General features: G+C 39.5%; 1 protein-coding gene across 4 annotated transcripts; it reads left to right on the plus strand.

The window, feature by feature from the left end:
• Positions 1-1,566: 1,566 nt before the first annotated feature.
• On the plus strand, positions 1,567-20,280 carry ARL6 (ARF like GTPase 6). Of its 4 annotated transcripts, none has more exons than XM_074856987.1 (8): positions 1,567-1,622; positions 4,301-4,451; positions 6,941-7,005; positions 8,759-8,827; positions 11,217-11,311; positions 15,339-15,468; positions 16,954-17,009; positions 19,602-20,280. In XM_074856987.1, exons 2-8 carry the CDS (start codon positions 4,329-4,331, stop codon positions 19,625-19,627), a joined length of 564 nt encoding a protein of 187 aa, XP_074713088.1. In that variant the 5' UTR covers positions 1,567-1,622; positions 4,301-4,328; the 3' UTR covers positions 19,628-20,280. The 4 variants fall into 4 exon arrangements, with proteins under 4 accessions (XP_074713088.1, XP_074713116.1, XP_074713107.1 ...); XM_074857015.1 differs by having other exon boundaries at positions 6,941-7,002; XM_074857006.1 differs by lacking the exon at positions 1,567-1,622 and adding an exon at positions 2,046-2,339.
• Positions 20,281-21,200: the final 920 nt, after the last annotated feature.

Genomic DNA, 21,200 nt, shown 5'->3' on the forward strand with positions numbered 1-21,200 from the left:
GGGAGTGGTATGTGAGCAGTCTTTTACATCCTATGAATACCTCAGCAGAGGTGAGAGAGGGAGGAAAAGTGCTACTGGTCCAGTTAAAAACAGGAGTCTTTTTAGCTGCATTTCACAGAATCACAGAATCACAGAATCGTCGAGGCTGGAAAAGACCTTGAAGATCATCCAGTGCAACCATCAACCCAACATTAACAGTTCCCAACTGCACCAGATCCCTCAGTGCTATGTCAACCCAACTCTTAAACACCTCCAGGGATGGGGACTCCACCACCTCCCTGGGCAGCCCATTCCAATGCCTAACAACCCGTTCTGTAAAGAAATGCTTCCTAATATCTAGTCTAAACCTTCCCTGGTGCAACTTGAGGCCATTCCCTCTTGTCCTATCGCTTATTACTTGGTTAAAGAGACTCATCCCCAGCTCTCTGCAACCTCCTTTCAGGTAGTTGTAGAGGGCGATGAGGTCTCCCCTCAGCCTCCTCTTCTCCAGACTAAACCCCCCCAGTTCCCTCAGCCGCTCCTCGTACGACATGTGCTCCAGACCCTTCACCAGCTTCGTTGCCCTTCTCTGGACACACTCGAGTAATTCAATGTCCTTTTTGTAGTGAGGAGCCCAAAACTGAACACAGTAATTGAGGTGCAGCCTCACCAGTGCCGAGTACAGGGGTAAGATCCCTTCCCTGTCCCTGCTGGCCACACTATTTCTGATACAAGCCAGGATGCCACTGGCCTTCTTGGCCACCTGGGCACACTGCTGGCTCATGTTCAGCCGGCTGTCAATCAACACCCCCAGGTCCCTCTAGGGGTCCTAAAATTTGGTGAGCACAGCAGCATAGCAGGTCACAGCACTCACTTTTACAGAATTGAGAACAATTTTGGCACCTAAATGTAAGTATGTGGTAGAAAAGAGACTAGGTTTTAGTTTTTATGTGTTCCTGTTTCGGGCTCATTTTAAGTGATTTTTTTTAAAGTCTGTGCAGCAGACCTAGAACCAGTCAGACTGTACTTTGCTACATGAAAAAAAATTACTTGAAGCATATTTCTAGACACTAGCTTCTAAACAAGCTGCCTTCTTCCCAAACCCCAGTTGCTGTGATTACCGAAGTGACAGGTGGATTTAAGCTTTCCTCTGAACATTGTGCTGCACCGAACTGCCCGCGTAGAGAACAGGAGTTGCTGTGATCACCTTTGATGGTGTTGTCAGGCTTTCCTTCCTACGTTAGTTGTGAGCCTCAAGAGGATTTATCTGAGCACTCTTGTGGCAGCTGCGCAAGAAAGAGGAGCAGGGGGCAGGAAAAAATGACACAGGCGTTGGGCCCAGGGGATGAAATGGCTGCGGTGCGTACGTGTGACCGGTGTGCGACCCCTGCGCGGTGTAGGTGACAGGCGCCCGGGCACAGCTGACACGGCAACCCGCAAAGCTGCCGGCGATGATGAGGTTCCCGAGCTGGGGCCCACCGGCCCCGGGCCGGTCCTCCGCTCCCCTCCCAGCGGCCGGAAGGGGCGGGGCTGCCGTGGCGGGCAGGCGGCGGAGGGATGGGCGGGGGCGGGGCGGCGGTTTCCTCGGCAACGGCGGAGGCGGCTGGTGGTGGCCGGGCCCGGCCGACATCTCGCGGGCTGAGGTCTGTGCCGCGGGCGGCGGGGAGGGGAGGCGGCTGCCGGCCCGTCCTGGCCTCCTGTGGGCGACCCCCGTCCCACCGGCACGGGCCCCGCCGTCCCGGCCTGGGCGGGGGGACTCGTAGCCGCAGCCGGGGGCGGCTCGGGGCAGGAGCGCCCGCTGCGAGGGGTGCTGCTGCGGGGGGGGTCGGCGGCGGGGAGGGAAGCCCCGTCCTGGCAGCTGCGAGCAGCCCGGCCGCCATCCTGGCTGCGGCCCGGGCGCTGCTGGCGAGGTGCCGAGCCCTGGCTCCTCGCCCGCTCCCCCCGAGCGCGGTGGGAGGCGGGGGTCCTGCAAAAAAAAAATAAAAATCAACTAGTTAGAGTTTGAAATAATACTAATCTGAAAGGGCCTCCGGTGGGTGGCTTGGGCAGCCTTTGTGCCTCAGCGCTTGCGTTTGAGTGATCCACGTGAATTAAACGGACTTGTAGTGCCGTGGGGCTTGGCCGGGACTCGGCGGGCCGCCCGCTGCCATCGCCGCCTCAGAGGCGCGGCGGGGCTGGCGCTCCGGGGACCGGTGCTTCGGGCTCAGCGTGCTGGGAACTGGCGTCGCGGGCAGCGAGGCCTTCCCCGGCCGCCGGCGGGGCAGCGGGGCCGGGCCGGGGTGTGCCGGGGGCTCCACGCTGGCCCCGCTCCCCTCCGAGGGCCTTACGTGAGGGCTTCGTCCTCCGGAGCTCCGCTGGCGGTTAGTCACAAGCAGCGTTAAGCACTGATGCCTCAGGCCTACAGTTCTTGACAAAGGCCTGTGGAGTTTGACAAGTTCCTGGACCAAACTCTTATCTTAAATAATTTCAGGACGTGTCTAACATATGCTGTATAGCATTGTAGGCTCAATATCAGATGGCTAAAAAGGGAACCTGTGCCAGCTGTAACTGCTGTAACTTTTCACAGCTGAGAAAAAGAATGGGAGAAAAGGGGCAGGGCAAGAACTCAAGGGTATGTTTTTCCTGTTGTATTCTTAATGACTTTGCCAATTGTTATGACAAACTGCTAGAAAAAATGCCTATAATTAGAATGTGGCTAGGAACTGTTGTCAAAGAATGTCTGCTTAGGCTTTTGGGTTTAAAAGTGAAGCCCTACAAGTATCTTCTAAGTGCTTTCATTTTCTCCTTTTTCATTTTAAGAGTACCTGCAAGGTTTGGTGGTTTTTGGTTTTTTTTGGACCTTACTGTCTAGAATATATCGATAAGGCTCTTGATTGGACTAGAACGTAATGTGTTTTGGAAGAGGGTTTTGTCAGGTTAACTTGATAATAAGCAGTAAACCTTAATCTGCTTTCAGAATTGTATGTATATTAAAAAAGGAGTGGGACATAAACCAAAGGGAGTTAGAAGAAAAATCATGATTTTTTTTTTTCTTTGGGGGAATTGCTGTAACTAACGGTGGGCTTGTTTACTCTGGTGACAACTATGTGTAGCTGTTACACAAATAGCCACTCAGATCACTACCAGTCTTGAATGAAGATGCACTAGATAAAGCTTTAAAAAGGTTCGGTATTAAAAAAGAAAAAATCATACTGTAAACAAAGGTGATGGCTTACATGACTTTATTAAATTCAAAGATTTTTAAATTATTTCTATAAAAATGCTGTTAATCATCATTTTGTATTCAGTTAGCGAAGAAGTGAGACCAAGCACTTGTAATAGACATTTTTTTCCTCTTCTTCCTCCTGCCATAATTTTCTGGGGTAATTAAGATTGCAATCCAAGTTGCCCAGTGCTGTGTGGGTTTTTTTTTTTATTAAGAGAAAAACCAGCATCACTGCTCCACAAAATTCCTCTGGCGTTAATTTAAATGCTTTACTATTGAATGCATCACAAATTTTTCAGCTGTCTGATGGCTGAAATTATTCTTGGTGGAATTCACTCAGGATAGACGAGGGTTATCCTCTTTGCAAGGTATGTTCAGCCAGGTACCGCAAGGGAACGCGTGATGTAAGCTCCTTGAATATGCTACTGCCAGGTAACTTCAGTCAGTGTCTGGGCAGGAGTAGGAGTTTGGCATCTACCTGACATGTGGGTGAATGTTATGGTGTCTGGCTTCATGTGTCTTAGATCTATTAAAATCAGTTTCTATTTGTAGTGAATGAGTTCCTAATTTATACATGTTAATAACGGCAACACCTGTTGCAATTAGAGTTTGAATTGAATTGACAGAGGGTGCTTTATTTACTTCAGGGTTCAGTAAATTCCATAGCAGGTGCTGAAGAAGGGAAATACTGTTTTGCTTTGTCATCTGAATTATGAAAACTGGCTGGACTACTGATGATTTGAAGTAAAATGTAATGGTCTTCCTCTTTTTCGGTTTGGAAGGTAAGGAGGCTTCGCAGTTGTGCTCCTATTTGGGCTGCTCAGAACAATGGCAGTATTGCTGCGCAGTGAATGAAGGACACTGCATTATATGGACAGGGCTATAAACAGCCAATCTACTTTTGTATCGAGGCCTCTTCGCTATAATCAGCTTATACTCCATTTGCTTAGTATACCAAGCAAACCTGCTGTGACAGGGTTTGTACAGTGTCATATTCACACTGTCTTCTAAAAGTTTAACGACTGCTTTGCCACATGCCCGCCTACGGTGCTAGCGCTGCCGTACACGTAATGGTTTTCCAAAAGCTATTTCCTTCTCTGATTTTCTGAACAACAGGTGATCCCTGTGTTTTTGAGCTGGAATTATGGGATTGTTTGACAAGCTAGCAGGATGGCTTGGGCTGAAGAAAAAGGAGGTTCACGTTTTGTGCCTTGGCTTGGACAATAGTGGCAAAACAACGATCATAAATAAACTTAAACCTTCAAATGTAAGTAAGCTTCTTAGTTCTCTGTTGATGTTTTTACTGCAGAATTGATCTTTAAACTGGTTTTGTATGCTGTTATACTAAATGTGATCATGGAAAAGATGTGAAGAGCTTTTTGATTTAGTACAGTGGAATGAATGTATTTTCCAACTAACTAAAACTAAATGTAAGCATCCACATGCATATTAAGAAAACATTTCCCAAAAAACCACTGTTAATATGGCATGTTCTTCTACGATCACCCAATAAGGAAGAGTTTATGATGGCTGAAACCTGGATCTGAATCAGTTTTATTAAGTCGTTTAAATAATTGCTAGAGGATTGCAGTTACGAGTGATGTGTCGAGCATTTGGGATAAATACAGTTGGTATAACAACTTGTACTTGTTTATGTTTATCATATTTATTTTTATCTCTTCCTGAAAAACAATAGGTATATAGTAAATAATAGGAAATAATGTGAAGATGCACACTTAATGGTGACTTCATCTTTTAAAGCAGAATAGCTTTCAAAATAAGTATCATTTATACTTGCAGTTCATTCATCCAGTGAAAAGTGTTTCAGGCCGCTAAGAGTGCATTGTATTCTGAGCAAAATCTAAAGTAGGATTAATTTGTTTCTAGGTGTGTTTATGGAATAGAAATAGATGAATTTTGGTAGGCATGTTCAGAGCCAGAGGCTTGTGCATGCTGGTCATACACATCTAGGAAACCATGATTTCTGCTGTTTACATCAGGATGCAACTTTTGTTTTTTAATTTCCATTGAACTTTTCCTGAAGAGTACCACTGGACACTGTTCAAAAAATGTAATGTGGTAAAGGGTCTGCTACTCTTCCGTTCCTGGCCATTATCCTTCCACTGAAAATTAAACTGATTTATAAAGAAAGGTTATAAACTGCTTACTATCTGCTGCCAGTCATTTGGGAGAAATGCTACAATTTGTACCAGGCAAAGTATATATTTATGTAATTTTTGAGATCTTTATTGTAGCAGGTTTTTTATGTCATGCCTTAAGCAGTGAAGGATTCCTAACCAGAGTTGAACTCAAACTTCAAGATTTATCACAATAAAAAATAGGTATGAGAGAAGGTCCCAAGGGGATTACACAAATAGAATAAATAGAATTTGTTTGCTTTACTGTAAATCATGTAATGAGAATTTACTTCTGAATGTTTTCATTTAATGTGATGTTTTAGGAGGGTAGCTTTGCATACAACTCCTGTAAGTCTTATCGTTGTAAGACATGACAAATTCTCCAATGTGCAACAAATGTCATTAGATCAGACTTGATGAAATTGTTTATTTTTAGTAAGTTCAATGGACAGATGATTTTGAGCTCTGGATCAACTCGGTCTTCTTAAGTACTGCTGCTTTGCCCTAGGAGCAATATATTAGGTGTCTGGCAAATACAAGCGTTTCTGCATCTGTTTGCAGTTGTTTCTTCTGGGCCTGATAAATACATTTGAAATAAACGTTAAAGAAATAACACCTCTTGTGCTCTGCACAAATCTTCCCTCGGTGACCGGAACCATTGACTAAATTGTTTATGATGGTGGAATGCCATTTTCGTAATGAAGCTGCAGGTGAACAAGCTAAGCTTGCTTCAGCTGTATGCGAGAAGTCAACTGCTTATAGATAGTGTTTTTACTAAGGGACTCTAGAAAGTCTATGAAACCATTGCACATGACTTTCTTGGACAGCTCTGTAATCTAAGGAGTGTGACCTACCTCTCTGCTCAGTATCGATGCTCCTTAAAGGAGCTATTCTGTTGTACCAACTTAACTGTTAGGTTCCTTGGCTAGCTCAGCAGTAAACCTGGTTATCAGACACATCTGTCAATAATGCTTTATGTTTTGGCCATTCCTCTGTGGTAAATGGTGATTTCTTCCAGTGGTGTAGTAGTCTGAATAGAACTATGGTTAGGCTGTTGTGTAATGTCCACTGTGCAATTCCCACCGTCAAGTAGACTCCTCCAGCCAGTGGATGGAAGCTGGGAGTATGGCCAATCTAGTATCTTAATAGAAGTATACCCTCTTTTATCTAAGAGCCTTAGGGTATCGTGCAGACTTGTTTGGGCTGACATTGCAATTTCCAAAGTGCACAAATATTGTGAACTTTGATCTCAGTCATAATCCTCAAGCTGTTATCTTCCATGTTAACCTGTCGCCTGTTTATTTCATAGGTAATATCCACACATACGTGAGTACACAGACTAATGTAAAGGGTGGAATCCAGCTCTTGAGGCTAAAGTGTCTTCAGTGCACTTCTCCAATAGCATTCACTGTATTTCCTAGAAAATACAAAACCTTGATTTTTGAATTACTGTAATTTCTGGGAACTTTTTTAATATAATGTATCTGGATTTGTAGAAAGTTTTTGTATTGCACAGCTTGGGGAAAAATAGATCTGTAATGTATTCATGTTTCAAATATATTTCAATATTTACATTTTCTAACTTGATTGTAAAATTTGTACTTCCTTTTCTTTAAAGGCTCAAACTCAGGACATCGTTCCAACAATAGGATTCAGTATAGAGAAGTTCAAGACCTCCAGGTAGTAGTTTCTTTTATTTTCTCCATTTAGCAGAAGTAATTAATATACAATAGTTGTACTTAATTACCTCTTTCAGTGGGATGTAACTGAGTATAATGTGTGGTGATACAATGGCATGACATGCAGTTTGCTGAAATATTGTAGTACCCAGGAGTCCTAATCATGATCCAGGACTGACAGTGTTAGAATATATTGTATGTTTTGTGCTGCTATAAATCTATATATGTGTAAAAAAAAAAAAAAAAAAAAATTCTTTTTGCAATAGTGTGTAAGCATCTGATTTCTGTCTGTTAAGAATTTCAGGATCAGGCACTGTTACATACTTGAGGAGAGACAGTTGCTTCTTATATTCCATTAAGCACTCTCACTGGACGGACTCTGAAGAGATTGCAGTCTAATCTCATTAAATGAAAAATGGTGGCTACAGTATTAGGAACGTAAAGATGTCAGGGACAAAGGTCAGGAAAAGGAGGAAGAAATCGTTAGTTGAATGAAGGCTAAGATTTAGAAAAGGAATGTTGTGAGACAAAGATACTTCAAGGAAGTAACATTAGCGATTATTTTATTATTCCGTAGCCTTCATGGTGTATTTTTAATGGGTGCAGTTAGTCTTCAAGCAGCATGCCCCACTGGATGAGAGATCTGCAAGAAAATTGGTTATTCCTTGACCTGATGTGTGGGACTGATAGGTTTCATGTTTTTAGAGGAGGCCTCACAACTGTATTCTGTCTCAGTAAAGCACATGGGACAGATTTGTGGTTTGGCTGTGTGAGAATGTAAATTGATTTATATTGCTTTCCTTTATTCTGATTCTGTAGTGGGCGAGATGATCTGCAAATTTACCACGTAGAATGATTAAAAAACCAACCCACAACGCACCCTAAAACCTCATTAATTTACTATTACAATCAAAATACTGCTTGGGGGTTGCTAATAACTTTGCACATGGCAGAGCAGCTAGTCCAGAATCAGATGATGTCTGCATATAGAGTAGAAAGGATGTCTGGAGAGCTTCCTTTTCTAAACCTCCTTGTTTTGGTGAGGCCTCCACTCGGGGAGCTATCTGGGGCTACCCAAACCAGGGAAGGCTAACACCAAAGTCTATGTTGCCTCTGTAGGTATGTCAGGAGTGGATCAGAATTTTTTGTCATGTTCCTTAAGTTGACTTGCTGTATTTAGCATTTGGGTGAAATCTCAAAGTTGTGAAGACTACTCTTTGTAGCTTGGTCAGGTCACCTGAGGTAACCTGTTACTACCAGAATGTGATTTTTTTTTAATCAAGGCGGAATTATTTTTTTTTTTTTTAAAAAAAAAAAAAAAGCTTTTATTTTGCATACAGAAGCGTTTGGATGTTACTGGTGCCTGTCTAGGGACAGAATTTAGACAGGCTGTGGATTTTAAGTCATGGCTCATCTGAATTTAATTTACTCAACATTATCAACAATATTCAATACTAATGTGATAAAGAGAGTCTGAATGGGAGCTTATATTGTATTTGATGTAACTTTTTACAATTGGTTTAGTTCTTTTATTCAGAGAATAAACAAACACATTTTCCATTGTGAAATACTTCTGTAAGACCACAATACTGAGTAGGATAGCTTCAAGGCAGATGGAGTAACCAGAGTTCCTTTGGGAATCCGTCTCAGTTGATTAGGATTGAAGTTGATCTGGCTCTTTTCTGTCAGGGTAGCAAAGAAAATAGTTTGGGTTTTGTTCTTTGTTTCAGTGCCTCATACACTTCTTTTCTTTGCAGCTTGTCTTTCACAGTGTTTGATATGTCAGGTCAAGGGAGATACAGAAACCTCTGGGAACATTACTACAAGTAAGCCTGTCAGTTATTTTAAAGCATTGCTGTTCATATTAGCTGTTGTGTACGTTATGTGAACAGAAGTATGATAATAGCTAGTGGTTAGGAATGATTCAGAGAAGACTTACACCTGGTGTTTGACAGAAGGTCATTCTGGATAAATGCAACTTTTCTTTCTGTTCTAAAAAAATGGAATTTTTTATATGCTGTTAATCAGCATGCTTTTGGGGACATCTTGTTGACTCAAAGGCTGGGGGAGCGTACTAGGGATGGGATTTAAATGTTGAAACCTGAAATCCAATCCTGTAAGAAAGCACCAAGATGAGTTAGGTTCCCTATTTTATTGTACTTCTGTAGGTAAGTGACTTAAGACCCAAAAGGTACTGTCTGATGGCTGAGATGTTTAGAGGTGAGGGAAATTAACCTCGGAGAATGAGGCATATGTAACTAAGAACTTGACCAAGTATTCTTAGATGTTATTTATCAAGCAGGATATTCAGTTATAACACTGTGGTATTGCCTTATTGGTAATAGACACCATTTTCTGGTTTTCTAGCTGCTAACGGAACTTGAATCTTCATTTATGTTGTCTCGTTGTTATTCTGTAGTATCTGATGCTGATGTAAATAAGGTGAACAGTAGTAAACCACACAGAAATAGCTTGCAGAAATAGAATGGAGAAATTCTGCAGATTATAATACTGATTAAATACTAATATTTAATGTGATAGAGCTTAAAGTATCCTTTAATTGAGGATTCATCTTCTTTCTGTGCAAAATATGTGTTAGCAATCTGAAAACTTGTTGTGTGGGTCAAAGATCTTAATTGTTCAAGAGTGTTAGATCTATGTCTCCTAGATCTTTTGGATTTCAATAACTGATGCCATTAGTCTGCTCTCAGAATGCTAGCCGAGTGCTTCATAAGCAAATAATTTTTCTGACTGCTGTATTTAATTCAGTAACTGATCCCTTGTGTGGCATAAACTGCTCTTTTCATTGTAACAGTAAGGGAGTTTCTTAGGTAATGCTGACAGTGAAATGTGCGCTTGTATCCACCTCTGTACTTGACCCAGTGCAGCAGTCACATATTTAAGATCAACTTCTAATAATATAAAAATAATAATGTGCTGTTCAGTTTATAAAGTTAAGCAAGGTTTAATTTTGCAAGAACTGCAAAATGGCAATCAAATCTGATCAAGTATCTGAATTGCTTTGGAGTACTTGAAGCTTGCCCTTTTCTTCTATCTGGCTTGAAACTGTCTTCTAGGATGTCCTCAAAGTACACTTGTCATAAATATATGAAAGCTTATGTTGTGTCCCTATTACTGTTACTTGTTTGAGAAGTTATTTTTTGGTAGTAAATACATGCTAGGACTCTGATTCCTCTAGAAAAATACTCATAAAAATGCTCGTAAAAACGACTTAAGCTTTTTCAGCTAATATGCAAAGGCTTTATTTGCTGTTAAAGTTCTTCTGTACTCCAGAAAAGAATGGACCTTCTCATACAATCTTAGACTGGTCAAGTTATTCCTGTTTTTCAGTAGGTCTAGGACTGTTTCCTACCAAAATAGGCAGGTAGATGGTGCTGAGGAGTGAAGAATGTATCCATAATGGTGTCTCAGAGAAATGTAAAATGAACAAGAAGCGAATATTACGTGAAAATGTAAATTAAAAGTACTTTTTGTGGGTATTTATAATTGTCCATCTGAATTGGTCAGACTCTATTTTGCTTTCAGATAAGTTTCGATAAATGGAACGTTAAGTCATAAAATCAGTAATAGCCTGAAATAATGAGTTGAATAGTTGTATATATGTTATGACTGTAGGCATACTGCCAGCAAAATAGCTTAATAATTTGAAACCAGTGAAAGTTTTTAACCTGCTATTCAAAACAAAAGAAATATCCTGTTTATGCAGACTTTTGTAAAAGTTAATCTGCATATGCCTACTTGTTAAACAGCTGTGGACACACAGTTTTTTTCTCAAAAGATAATTGACCTTTCTCTAAATAAACTTGTTTTAGTATAAGAAATAAAGAATTTCTACAAAAACCTGTCTTGAGATTTCCTTTTCTGACCACACTGTCAGAATAGCAGTTGGTTATGTTTTCAGAGTTCATTTTTCAGCCTCAGAAGTGAAATCAAACTTTTCTGAAGCGTCTCTGTAGACTGAACTTTGTCTAAGTCACACAGCCAACAACCTCATGTCTCAAAAAAATTATGTAAGTTACTAAAAGACTGAATTTCAGAAGTAAGACTGGATTCAAATGTTAATGGTAAATAACACCAACAAAAATTAGAGGGGAAAAAATCAGGTTGGTTTGCTGCTTTTTTTTTGGTGTTTCTTCTGAAGCCTTAATCACAGTTTAAGAGAACCTATAATTTTGCTCTTTTTATGTTATGCAGAGAAGGCCAAGCCATTATTTTTGTCATTGATAGCAGTGACAAATTAAGAATGGTTGTGGCCAAAGAAGAACTTGACACCCTTCTGAATCATCCAGGTGAGGAGGCTTTTTTCCCCTTCTGTCTCCGTATTTGTTATGTTGTCTTAAGAAAAGCCCTTATCTGACAAATTCTGCATTCTGAGTACTTTGCAAATATTTTAGCCATTCATGAATACTAGAACAATAACATTCTTCAATAAGTTTGGGGGATTTTTGTACCTATTCACACTCTACAAACTGATCATGCTTCAGTTGGCTACACTGAATTGGATTGGTCTCTTATTAATCAATATAGATCAAAAGTTGCATTGTTTTGAGAAAGAATAGACTTTGACCCTTTGCTTTGGAAGCTGGAGAGCCTCTATGTGCTGACAAATACATACAAAAAAGTGTCTTCCTGTCTGGATTTTTCCATGAGGACAGCTAATTCCTTTAATGTAACTTTAAATTTCTTTTTTTTGCCTTCATTATCTTTTTTTTTTTTATTATTATTATGCTTTAGCCAGAAATAAGAAGGGATAATTATACCAGGATATATAAAAGGATACATGAGTTGGAAGAGGATATGAGAGGGTTCAAGATTGGGTGGTTGGTTTTAGTGTGTTTGGTTTGGTTTTTTACATGAGGCTACACTTCTTTAAGTAAGTTCTGAGATGGGTCGATTCTTTGCTTCTTTGCCCGTCTCTATAGCCAACATTACTGGAATGCTTTTGTAAGCAATATGCAATTTTGACTTTCAGCACTTCAGGTAGTTACTCTGACGAACCAGATTATAAAACTGTGGTGGTTTAGCCCCTGCCGGGGTCTGAGACCACGCGGCCGCTGCCCCTCCCCCACAAAGGGAGTGAAATACAAAGCCCCAAGACTGAAATAAGGAAAGGTTTAATACAACAGTGCAATAGCAACACAACAAACAACAGCAATAACAATAACAGTAATAGTGATAGCAATGAACAGAGCAAAATAGCTACCAAATACAGCAGTTTGAAGCACGATGTACAAAACCACGAGTGCACCCGCTGGTATCTGAATAACCCGGCTAGAGCTCCCCCCCACTGCTGGGGAAACTTAACCCTATCCTGGTTAAACCAGGACAAAAACTATGTGCAGGAAACTTAAAAGTGAAATAATCCTGTAACTTGTTATTTATTAAATTGGTGGAGCCTTAACTTGTGGGCTTACCATGCTGAAAATAAGAAAGGAGAGGCTGACTTGCACTTCTAACCAAAAAAAGTAGTATGTGATAGGGACAATTATGTTACTATGATTTTATTTTCTACAAAGACTGCATATAATACATTAGTTCATCCACAAAGATGCTGTAGCTGAGTGGGTGTGAGCTCACTGGGCCCTCTTAATTTCATATTCAAGGATACAGACCACTTCAAATGCAGACACTGAAAAGACAGTTTTGCAAAGGTCAAAGGGGAGGATGAGGTGAACCGAAGGGTGCAGGTGGGTTACATAGAGGCCAGGTAACTTTGTACCAAAGCAGGTATTAACCACAGTGGTAAAAGGTGATTCTGTTGGTAAAATGGAAACCACATAGGACCAAGGGTGGGAGGTAAAGACTGCTGTACTAAGTTACTGGTTTATTAGAAGGCAAAAGAGAGAAATGTTAAGACTGGGGAGATGCAAACTAAGGTAGGGCTTTTCATTTAGGCATTAACAGGTTATTAATGCTGATCCAGCAGGTCAGCACTGTTCAGGTGTTTGTGTGTGTGTGTTTTCTAGTTCTGAAAAATCATGGCTATGGCCACTTAGTACATTCCCTAGAACCAGGAGGGGGCAGTTGTGTATTTCTGCCTTGGAGCAGCTCAGCTCAAATGCAGCAGCCCTGTTCCTGTTTTATCATTTTGGATTTTGATAGGTCACATCTAAGAGAACCAAAGGGAATAAAAACTTCTTCTAATAGTAATGTTTGATAAAAGTAGCTCTTTACTGAATCAATATGAAACTGTTTTACTATATCAATATCTTTATTTGTATTGCTGTTCTGCTTTTCTTCCTGCATATCCTGCTTTCTCCCCATCTATGCTTCTGTCTCTGTGAACCTCCTGGAGTGGTTTAGATCTACATGTTTACTTAAGCTTTAAATGGATGCAGGGTAACAACCCTGAATCAATCTGAAAGTTTTAGCAATCCTTCAGGAAAACAGTTCTCTGTCTTTGCTAGACTTGCCTGAGGTTGAAAGGGAATGTGTACTGGGCTTAGAAGCTGTACTAGCTGGGACTGTTTTGTGAATCAGAACTAAAAATTATTTTTACTTACATAAGTGGACAATGCATTCTACAAATAACTGCTTGTTTAATGATCACTGTTAGCATACTAATTTTTTAATCAAACTTCATTCTTCAGCATTTTGCAAGATTGTAGTCTGTAGATTACTTATTTTAGATACTGACTCTTGGGTCACTTGACCTCCAGCACATGCTTCTAAACTAAACTGAAATTCCTGTGAATTTGAAATTCTTTATATAAAATTGCACATCACACGTATCTAGTGTCTGGGATTTTTTTTAATGTGTTAACTCATAGCTACTTGCAACTAAAAAGTGTTAGCTTTCCATTAATAACTGTAAAAAGGGGGGGGGGGGGGAATACTGTGTAATAGGAAACAACATCGTAAGGTAGGAAATAATGTAAATTTCTGTGACCACCACTTTATTTAGCAAAAATCTTTAAGCATACATTTATGAGTTTACATTGGGTAGGTTGTGCCCGTTCTTAATTGCTTTAAAAAAAACCCACTAAAAACTCTCCGATTAACTTGGCAATTTGCATGTGTTGTCAACTAATTTCTGTGTTTTTAATTTATCTGTAACCTGCTACCTGTGGGTACCAGGTTTCACTTAATTATACTATAGATTAATGTAGAGGTTTTGATCAGGAGACAGAAAAGCTGTTTAACTGTGGAATCAAAACAGATTTGTTGATGCTCTCTGCTTGTATTTTGAGGCTTTTGATTTGTGTTAGAGGATATCAGAGGAAAAATAGCTTCAGATAGGGTAAATACTTGTGAAAATTGTCAGCATTTTGGTCAGCACTCATGATCTCTAAGTATGGGTAGATAGTGTTGTCTCCACTGATTTTGTGGAATGGTTCAGTGGGGATTTTGAAAAGAACATAATTAGGAAGGTTCAAACCGCTTCAGCATTGACAGTTTGTTGGGTTTTTAGGGTTTATATTTGAAGTTTTTTAAATAAATTCTTAGTTTTTCCTCTGTGAAATAACTTTTTACTATTTTAAAAAGAGCCTGTGTAGCAATTTTCAATATAGGGGGGGGTTAAGTTCTTTTCACATTGCAAAGTGATTGATAGACTCAAATCTAGACTTTCTCTAATCCTGTAATTCATCTTTGTATAAATAATATGAAAAATTCTTACAGTTAGTCTTGGTGCTGCTATTTTTGGGGGAGTTTTACACCTGTCAGGTTGAAGAGAGTATGCTTTGTTTCCTTCCAGTGACTCTCTAGTCTTTTGTGGTAATCAGTAAGGCTTATGCTTTTAAATGTGTTAAGTATGCCAAAAATTGCCAGTGTACTTGGTTTGGTCTGTAGTTTACACTGCTAGCTGAGAAGAGCTTCTGGAAAAGAAGCCCTTCTTCAAGTGAAGGTAGGATAAGGGATGTCCAGACACATGCATCTTTTTCCTGTTTTATGAAGTAATGGATGCCCTTATCCAAGTACTGTTGCAAGGTTACGAATGAACACAAATCATTTTTCTGTCCATTTTACACATCCAGTCCTCACTGAGCAGAGATGTGTAGTATTTGTAGGCAGTTGTTTGATCTCCTGTTCCTCAGCTTCACCCGCAACTTATACGTACAGCTTTAAATGTATGTGTAAGCTAGGGGGAGAGGGGGTGAAAGATCCCAAAGCCTGACAGAAAGTTTGTAAGCATTCTTGAAGCATGCATCAGAGGCCATGTGACCCAACAGTATGCATTTTGGTAGGATACAGCCTTCAGAGAATTGCAGTTACAGGTGAGCAAAATATCTTCCTGTATTGTTTGTAGCTTATTACATGTAGAAATTAGTAAGTGTTGCATAATGCCATGATAGTTCTGTTTCTGCTCACGCCTAGATATTAAGCACCGTCGACTGCCTATTCTCTTCTTTGCTAACAAGATGGACCTCAGGGATGCAATATCATCTGTGAAAGTATCTCAGTTACTGTCCTTAGAAAACATTAAAGACAAGCCCTGGCATATCTGGTAAATGTCCTTTTTTTCTACCCTTTTTATTGGTATTACTTTGCACATTCATACTTTAACTCTTATCATGCCACTCAGTATTATATAACATAAATCAACCAGATAAAATGCTGTGCTGCCACATGTGGAAACAATAGTAATATTACGATACTTGCTATCAAACTTGTTTTAAACGCACAGTGCATTCATGTAGACTGTGTCTTGAAAATTTTCACAATGGAACTGTTACCCAAATAACAAAATGGAGGACTTCTAGTGAAATCAGAAAGTAGTGTTCTTATCAGAAGAATAGCTGCTATTACTTTTTGCTGGGAAATTGAGTAGAATTGTTATCGGAATGCTGCTCTTAGTTTGTCTTGCAGATTTCAGAATATCAACAATAATACCTTTAGAGTTTTTTCCCACTCTGCAGATGCTTTAGTAAACTACTGTTCAAAGGCCATTCAGTAAACTGTTCTTGAGTGAATTCAGAGGGGCACTACTCTTTGTACCATGTAATGCTTGAGGGAATTGTAGGAGCTAGTGTCTCTTCTTTCTGAAGGATGTAAGCTTTCATGTAAATAGAAGGATTTTGTGCCAGTGTTCACAAGGAAAAAACCTCTCCTTTTATCAGAAGTGTTTTATAGAAGTTAGATTTTTGTCTTCTTGAAGTCCTCAGATGCTGTAAATAAAAGTTATATCAGCAGCTAAATGCTGCTGGAAAATACAACTTTCATTTTAGGCTCTTTAATATTAAACTTGATTCCCTGGGTGTGGTTTTGGAATCACTGCTTTTTGTTTCAAATTACACTGATGAATTTCCAAGCTCCTTTTATAGCTGAGCACAGTAACAGTTCAGATTCGCTGCTGTGCTAGATTTCATGAGCTGAAGAATGAGGGGCCTTTAGACAGTTATATCCCCGTGATTCAGAAGGTAGATTTACGCTGTTGTCTGTGTAGCTTAAATATATCAATCTTAAGGTAGCTTAATATATAACATACACTCCTAGAGTTGCTGCTACAGTGAAGTGTGTACTTCCTCCAGTACTCCAGCATTCTTGCTGTGTATAGGAACTGTGTGGGAGGACGGTTGGACTCGATGATCTTAAAGGTCTTTTCCAACCTCAACGATTCTATGATTCCTCACTGTTGTTACAGGTAGTAAACATCTTTTACGGCACAATCTGAGGAGGGAGTTATCTAAGTGGAGTTGCCACAGAACAATGTGGCTGGCTTGTGTGGGAGCTCTTCCAGAACCCCTTATGTTCTAGGAACGATTCCTCTGCCTTGAAACTGGAATTAAAATAGATCACATCTTGAAATGGTGTTTCCAGATTGGGAAGGTACTCTAGAATATATTATTTGAGAAGCAGCATTCTCCATGTGAAGAAAATTTAAGTTAACTGTACTTGATGGTACTTTGCAGTTCCGTAAATTACAAGTATGGTGATTCCACTAAAACCTGTATTTTTACAATGTTTTTGTAAATTGATTTGTTTCTTTCAGTGCCAGTGATGCTCTTAAAGGAGAAGGATTACAAGAAGGTGTGGATTGGCTCCAAGGTATATCATACGTAATTCTCTTGCTCTATTTTCATTCTGTTAAACTTTTTCATTTTGTAAGGTTTTTTCTTTATTATTTCCTTTGTTTTCTTTCTGTCCACTTCTGCTGTCAGATCAAATTACACAGTGAGTACTGATGTTCTATCTCATTTGCCTTTAGTTTAGGTCCTTAATGTACACAAAACATCATGTCAGTTTCTCTGACAAAAGTGTACGAAATATTAATGCATAATCTTGCAGGGTAACACTTTCTTGTCAGTCATACCAGCTCCTGCACTTCAACTGATTATTGTCGTAGTTCAGTTTGTTCTTTTTTCTTCCAGTCCTGTCCCCGTTTTACATAACTTAATGTTATGTATCAGGAAATGGTGAAAAAGCAGACTAGAAAAATAAGCAAAGTACACAGACAAATACACGAGTTTTGATTTTTCAACTTAAGTTCTTTACAGCCAAAATAAGAACAGCTTACATCATAACCATCGTAGAATATGCAGATACCTATAGTCACATAGAAAATATCAGATCCAGCTTAGATGATGTAGTACATACACATTTTTAATTACAAACTTAGTATGGATGCTGTATATCCTTCTGTTGTATGTTGGTAAGAGTCTGGTCTCTTTTGTCCTCCCACGTACCGCTAAATGTAGTGAATAGTGAAGTGTGGTATTGCTTTGGTAGACTCATTCCAATTTTAGCTCCCGAATTGACGTTGCTTCCATTGTGAGTGTGTGAGGTAGCGCGGTATAACCTGCATCCGCGCGAGGGTTTCTGTGTCGCGGCGTGTTCTGCGCCGAGGCAGCCGCTAGATGTCAGCGACCGACCAGAGCCGGCACCACTGAACTCTGTTCCTGCAAAATGCACCTAAATAACACCCAGCATTGTCCCTGATTTAACATATCTCCATTTATCTGTGGATACCAGACTGTCCTTTCTAAATAGAATCCTTACTGCTAATTAGGAAGAGATGGTTTGTTTTACTGTGTTATTACAGAATACAAAAACATTTGGTCATGTTTTCGGAGAAAGGGATACTAGCCAAAAATAGTCTTTACAAAGAGATTTACTGCCCTACAGAAGAACAGTGATGCATCCTCCACCGTCTAAGAGTTCTGTGGTGGAGAACCAGCATCTTACTACTGAGTTTCCTTCACTGCTGTATCCTGTTATCATAGAGGCAGATTCCAAATCACGTACTCTTTCCTAATTTCAGGCATAGTTCTGATTTTACAATATTTTCCTGTGATTTTTCAATGTCTCTGCTTATCTTTGAGGAGCCTTCTAAGTTTCAATCAAATTTTGAGTTGATGGTTTTGTACGTAGCTTCAAGCTACTTAAAAGGATCTCTAATGCTTGTCTAAATATTTTTCTGACAGAATATTTAAGTTGTGTATGTAGATTTTTAAGCACAGCAAGGAGGAGCTTCTGCATAGCTCTTCATAGCTCTTCACTTCTCATGGATTGTTAAACTACTTCATTTTCTGAGCTGAAATTCTTCACGGATGAGCTTTATCTAAAAATTTCCTTTAACTCCCTGCCTCGGTGTCCCTAAAAGCTTAAGAGGGGTTGGGTTTAAACTTGTATTATTGCCTAAGCACTTGCAGTTTGGCAGTTATGCTTTTAACGAATGAAGACTTTGATATTTCAAGAACAAATTTTTACTACGATTCTCCTCCTTGTTCGTAGAGCACTAGAGGGAACTATTTGGAATAACTCTTTAAGTTATAGTGGTCCCCAAATGACAGCCTGTGGATGCCATAAAATTCAGAGGAGGAAATGACACCTGGTTAATGAACGCACAGCTCTCCTCATCAGCAGTGTTGCTTTCCTTAGTTACCTTTTGCATACCCAAACTAGATAAGGGGCAACAGGGGCAGAAAGTTTTGCCTTTTTTCCCCTAGTGAAGGCTGAGTTTGCACATTTCCCTATTTTGTAATGGGGTTACTAGTGCAACAACACATCAGTAGGGTAAAACTAACCTGTCTCTCAGCAGTCTAGACCCAGCTCACGTTCCCTATTAGTGGGGCAAATTATGCTGACTTCCACATGCTGTAATGGGGATGCGGTACATTTATGTTAATGAAGGAAAAGTTAGAAGTGAATTGAGAAGTGGCAATCAGGCACCAGTATGGAGAGGTGTGGCTACTGAGAGCAAAGAAGCTTTCATGCGAGTTATTCAAAAACAAACTTGCGATTCCTTTGCTATTGGGGAATTAGTTCATGTTCAGTTATGTGGAAGCTGAAATGTGTACAAGGAATTGAAATGCATACTTCATGAAGTAACTTCCAGGCCTTATTCTCATCAGCGGTACCTTGTAAGCACAAAAAAGATAAATGAATTATGTAGAAGAGTCTTCCTGTTCAGTTAGCAACATTTGGGGGAAACAACTTGGCTGGGGAGGAGTTTCAGAAGTGGATGAGAGAGCAAGTTGAAAACAATTCTAACTGCATTGTCCCTCATTCTTGTAACTACACCGAAATATCTGTTAGTGTAGTTCTATAACCTGGACAATACTGGGTTACGTTTTCAAAAAGCAAAAGATAATAAGAATTCATCTCATGTTAACACTAGCTGTTTCTTTTTATTGACAGATCAGATCCAAGCAATGAAGACGTGAGAAATAAATAAAAAATGTATGGCGTTCTTTTACAAACTTTGTCAGTAGGTGTACAAGTTCCTTGGAAAGGAAGAATGATTTAAAGAAAATGAACCGTTCAGCTAAAATGTACTGTGTTGACTTGTTTTCTTTTAGTATCTCTTCCAGGAAAACTGAATGTAGGCAACATAGCACCTCAGGTATACACATTGATGAATTAAATTGAATCTTGTGACTGGAGAGCACATTTTTTTAAAAGTTTTGTGCTAACAATAGACATCTGCATTCATTTCAGTTTTAGGTGATAATTAGCCATCAGGAAATGCCCCTCTTTTTTGGGGGGGGACACCTTTGGACCAAATGGAAATATTTATTTTCCTGAGAAAGAATAATCACTTCCTGAAGTACAGCTGCATGAGATACCTAAAATGTGTAGGTATTTCTGCAATTTTTTTATTGTAAAATTTGATGTTGGGTTTTTAGTAACCATCTACAATAGGCTTCTAGGGGAATATTTTGATTTAAGATACAAGTATTCAAATGTTCAGTGTATTTGTTATAGATGGTTGCAGATGTTTTTAAGGAACTGCTTTTAATGAAATGTTATGAATTGTTTTTGTGATATGCCATGGTTATATTTGCATTCCCATCAATAAAACTTTAAATATACAACATGCCATGGTTTGGTTTTTCTAACTTAAATATGTTCATTGATGGTCTTCACATCTTAGAGATTTTTGGTGTTCTGTTAGTTTTATTTGGAATTTGTCCGTTTTCCAATGGAAATAGCACTGTATGCTGTAATAAAATGGTGTCTCCTTTGCAAAGCTTTTTTTTTAACTGCATATATTTGTTACACTTTCTAATAAACTGGGCTGCTCTTCCAGATATTTAAGGAGCATATGGTTGAAAGTTATATTTTGGAACATAGTTAAGGGACAGTTCACTAGTTCACTGGATCATTAATATGAAACATGTCTTTTACTTCTGTTGTGTATAAAAACTGTTTTACTTTCAAGAATAATTTTTAATAAACTTTCTGATTTCAGAGGTGTACCATAGGTAACAAATTAAGCCAACGCTAAGAACTTTATTTTTGTCATGCCACCTCTTCCCTTGTCCGAGAAACAAGCAGCCTGGCACTGGAAATGATGAAGACTATATTTAACTGAGTGATTAGCTGCTTCCTCTGGGAGATGTAATATGTGGGTATTGCAAAAGCAACCCCCCCCCCCCCCCCCCCCACACACATTAGCATATAAAATACACAAATGTTCTGTAAGCACGCCTTCTAGGGCTCACTTAATAGCAGAATATTTGGAGCAAAGGGACCTTCCTGAAAGGGTAGAAGACTTTCATGTACTTTCAGTTATTATTAAACAGTTAATTAACTCCCCTGCTTTGCTAGAGGGAAGTAATCACTACTGTAAAAAAATCTTTCTTACAGGATGCTGTAATTCTGACAGTTCAGTTTATCATGAAAGTGTTTATCTTTCATGTCTCTTTCTGTGACACCATTGGCCTTCTGTCAACTGTGAATCTAAATATCTATACAAAATCAAATACAAAGGAAGAAAGATCATGTAATTCTGAG

This window comes from Strix uralensis, chromosome 2 (assembly GCF_047716275.1).
Source record: "Strix uralensis isolate ZFMK-TIS-50842 chromosome 2, bStrUra1, whole genome shotgun sequence".
In the NCBI taxonomy this organism is placed as follows: domain Eukaryota; kingdom Metazoa; phylum Chordata; class Aves; order Strigiformes; family Strigidae; genus Strix; species Strix uralensis.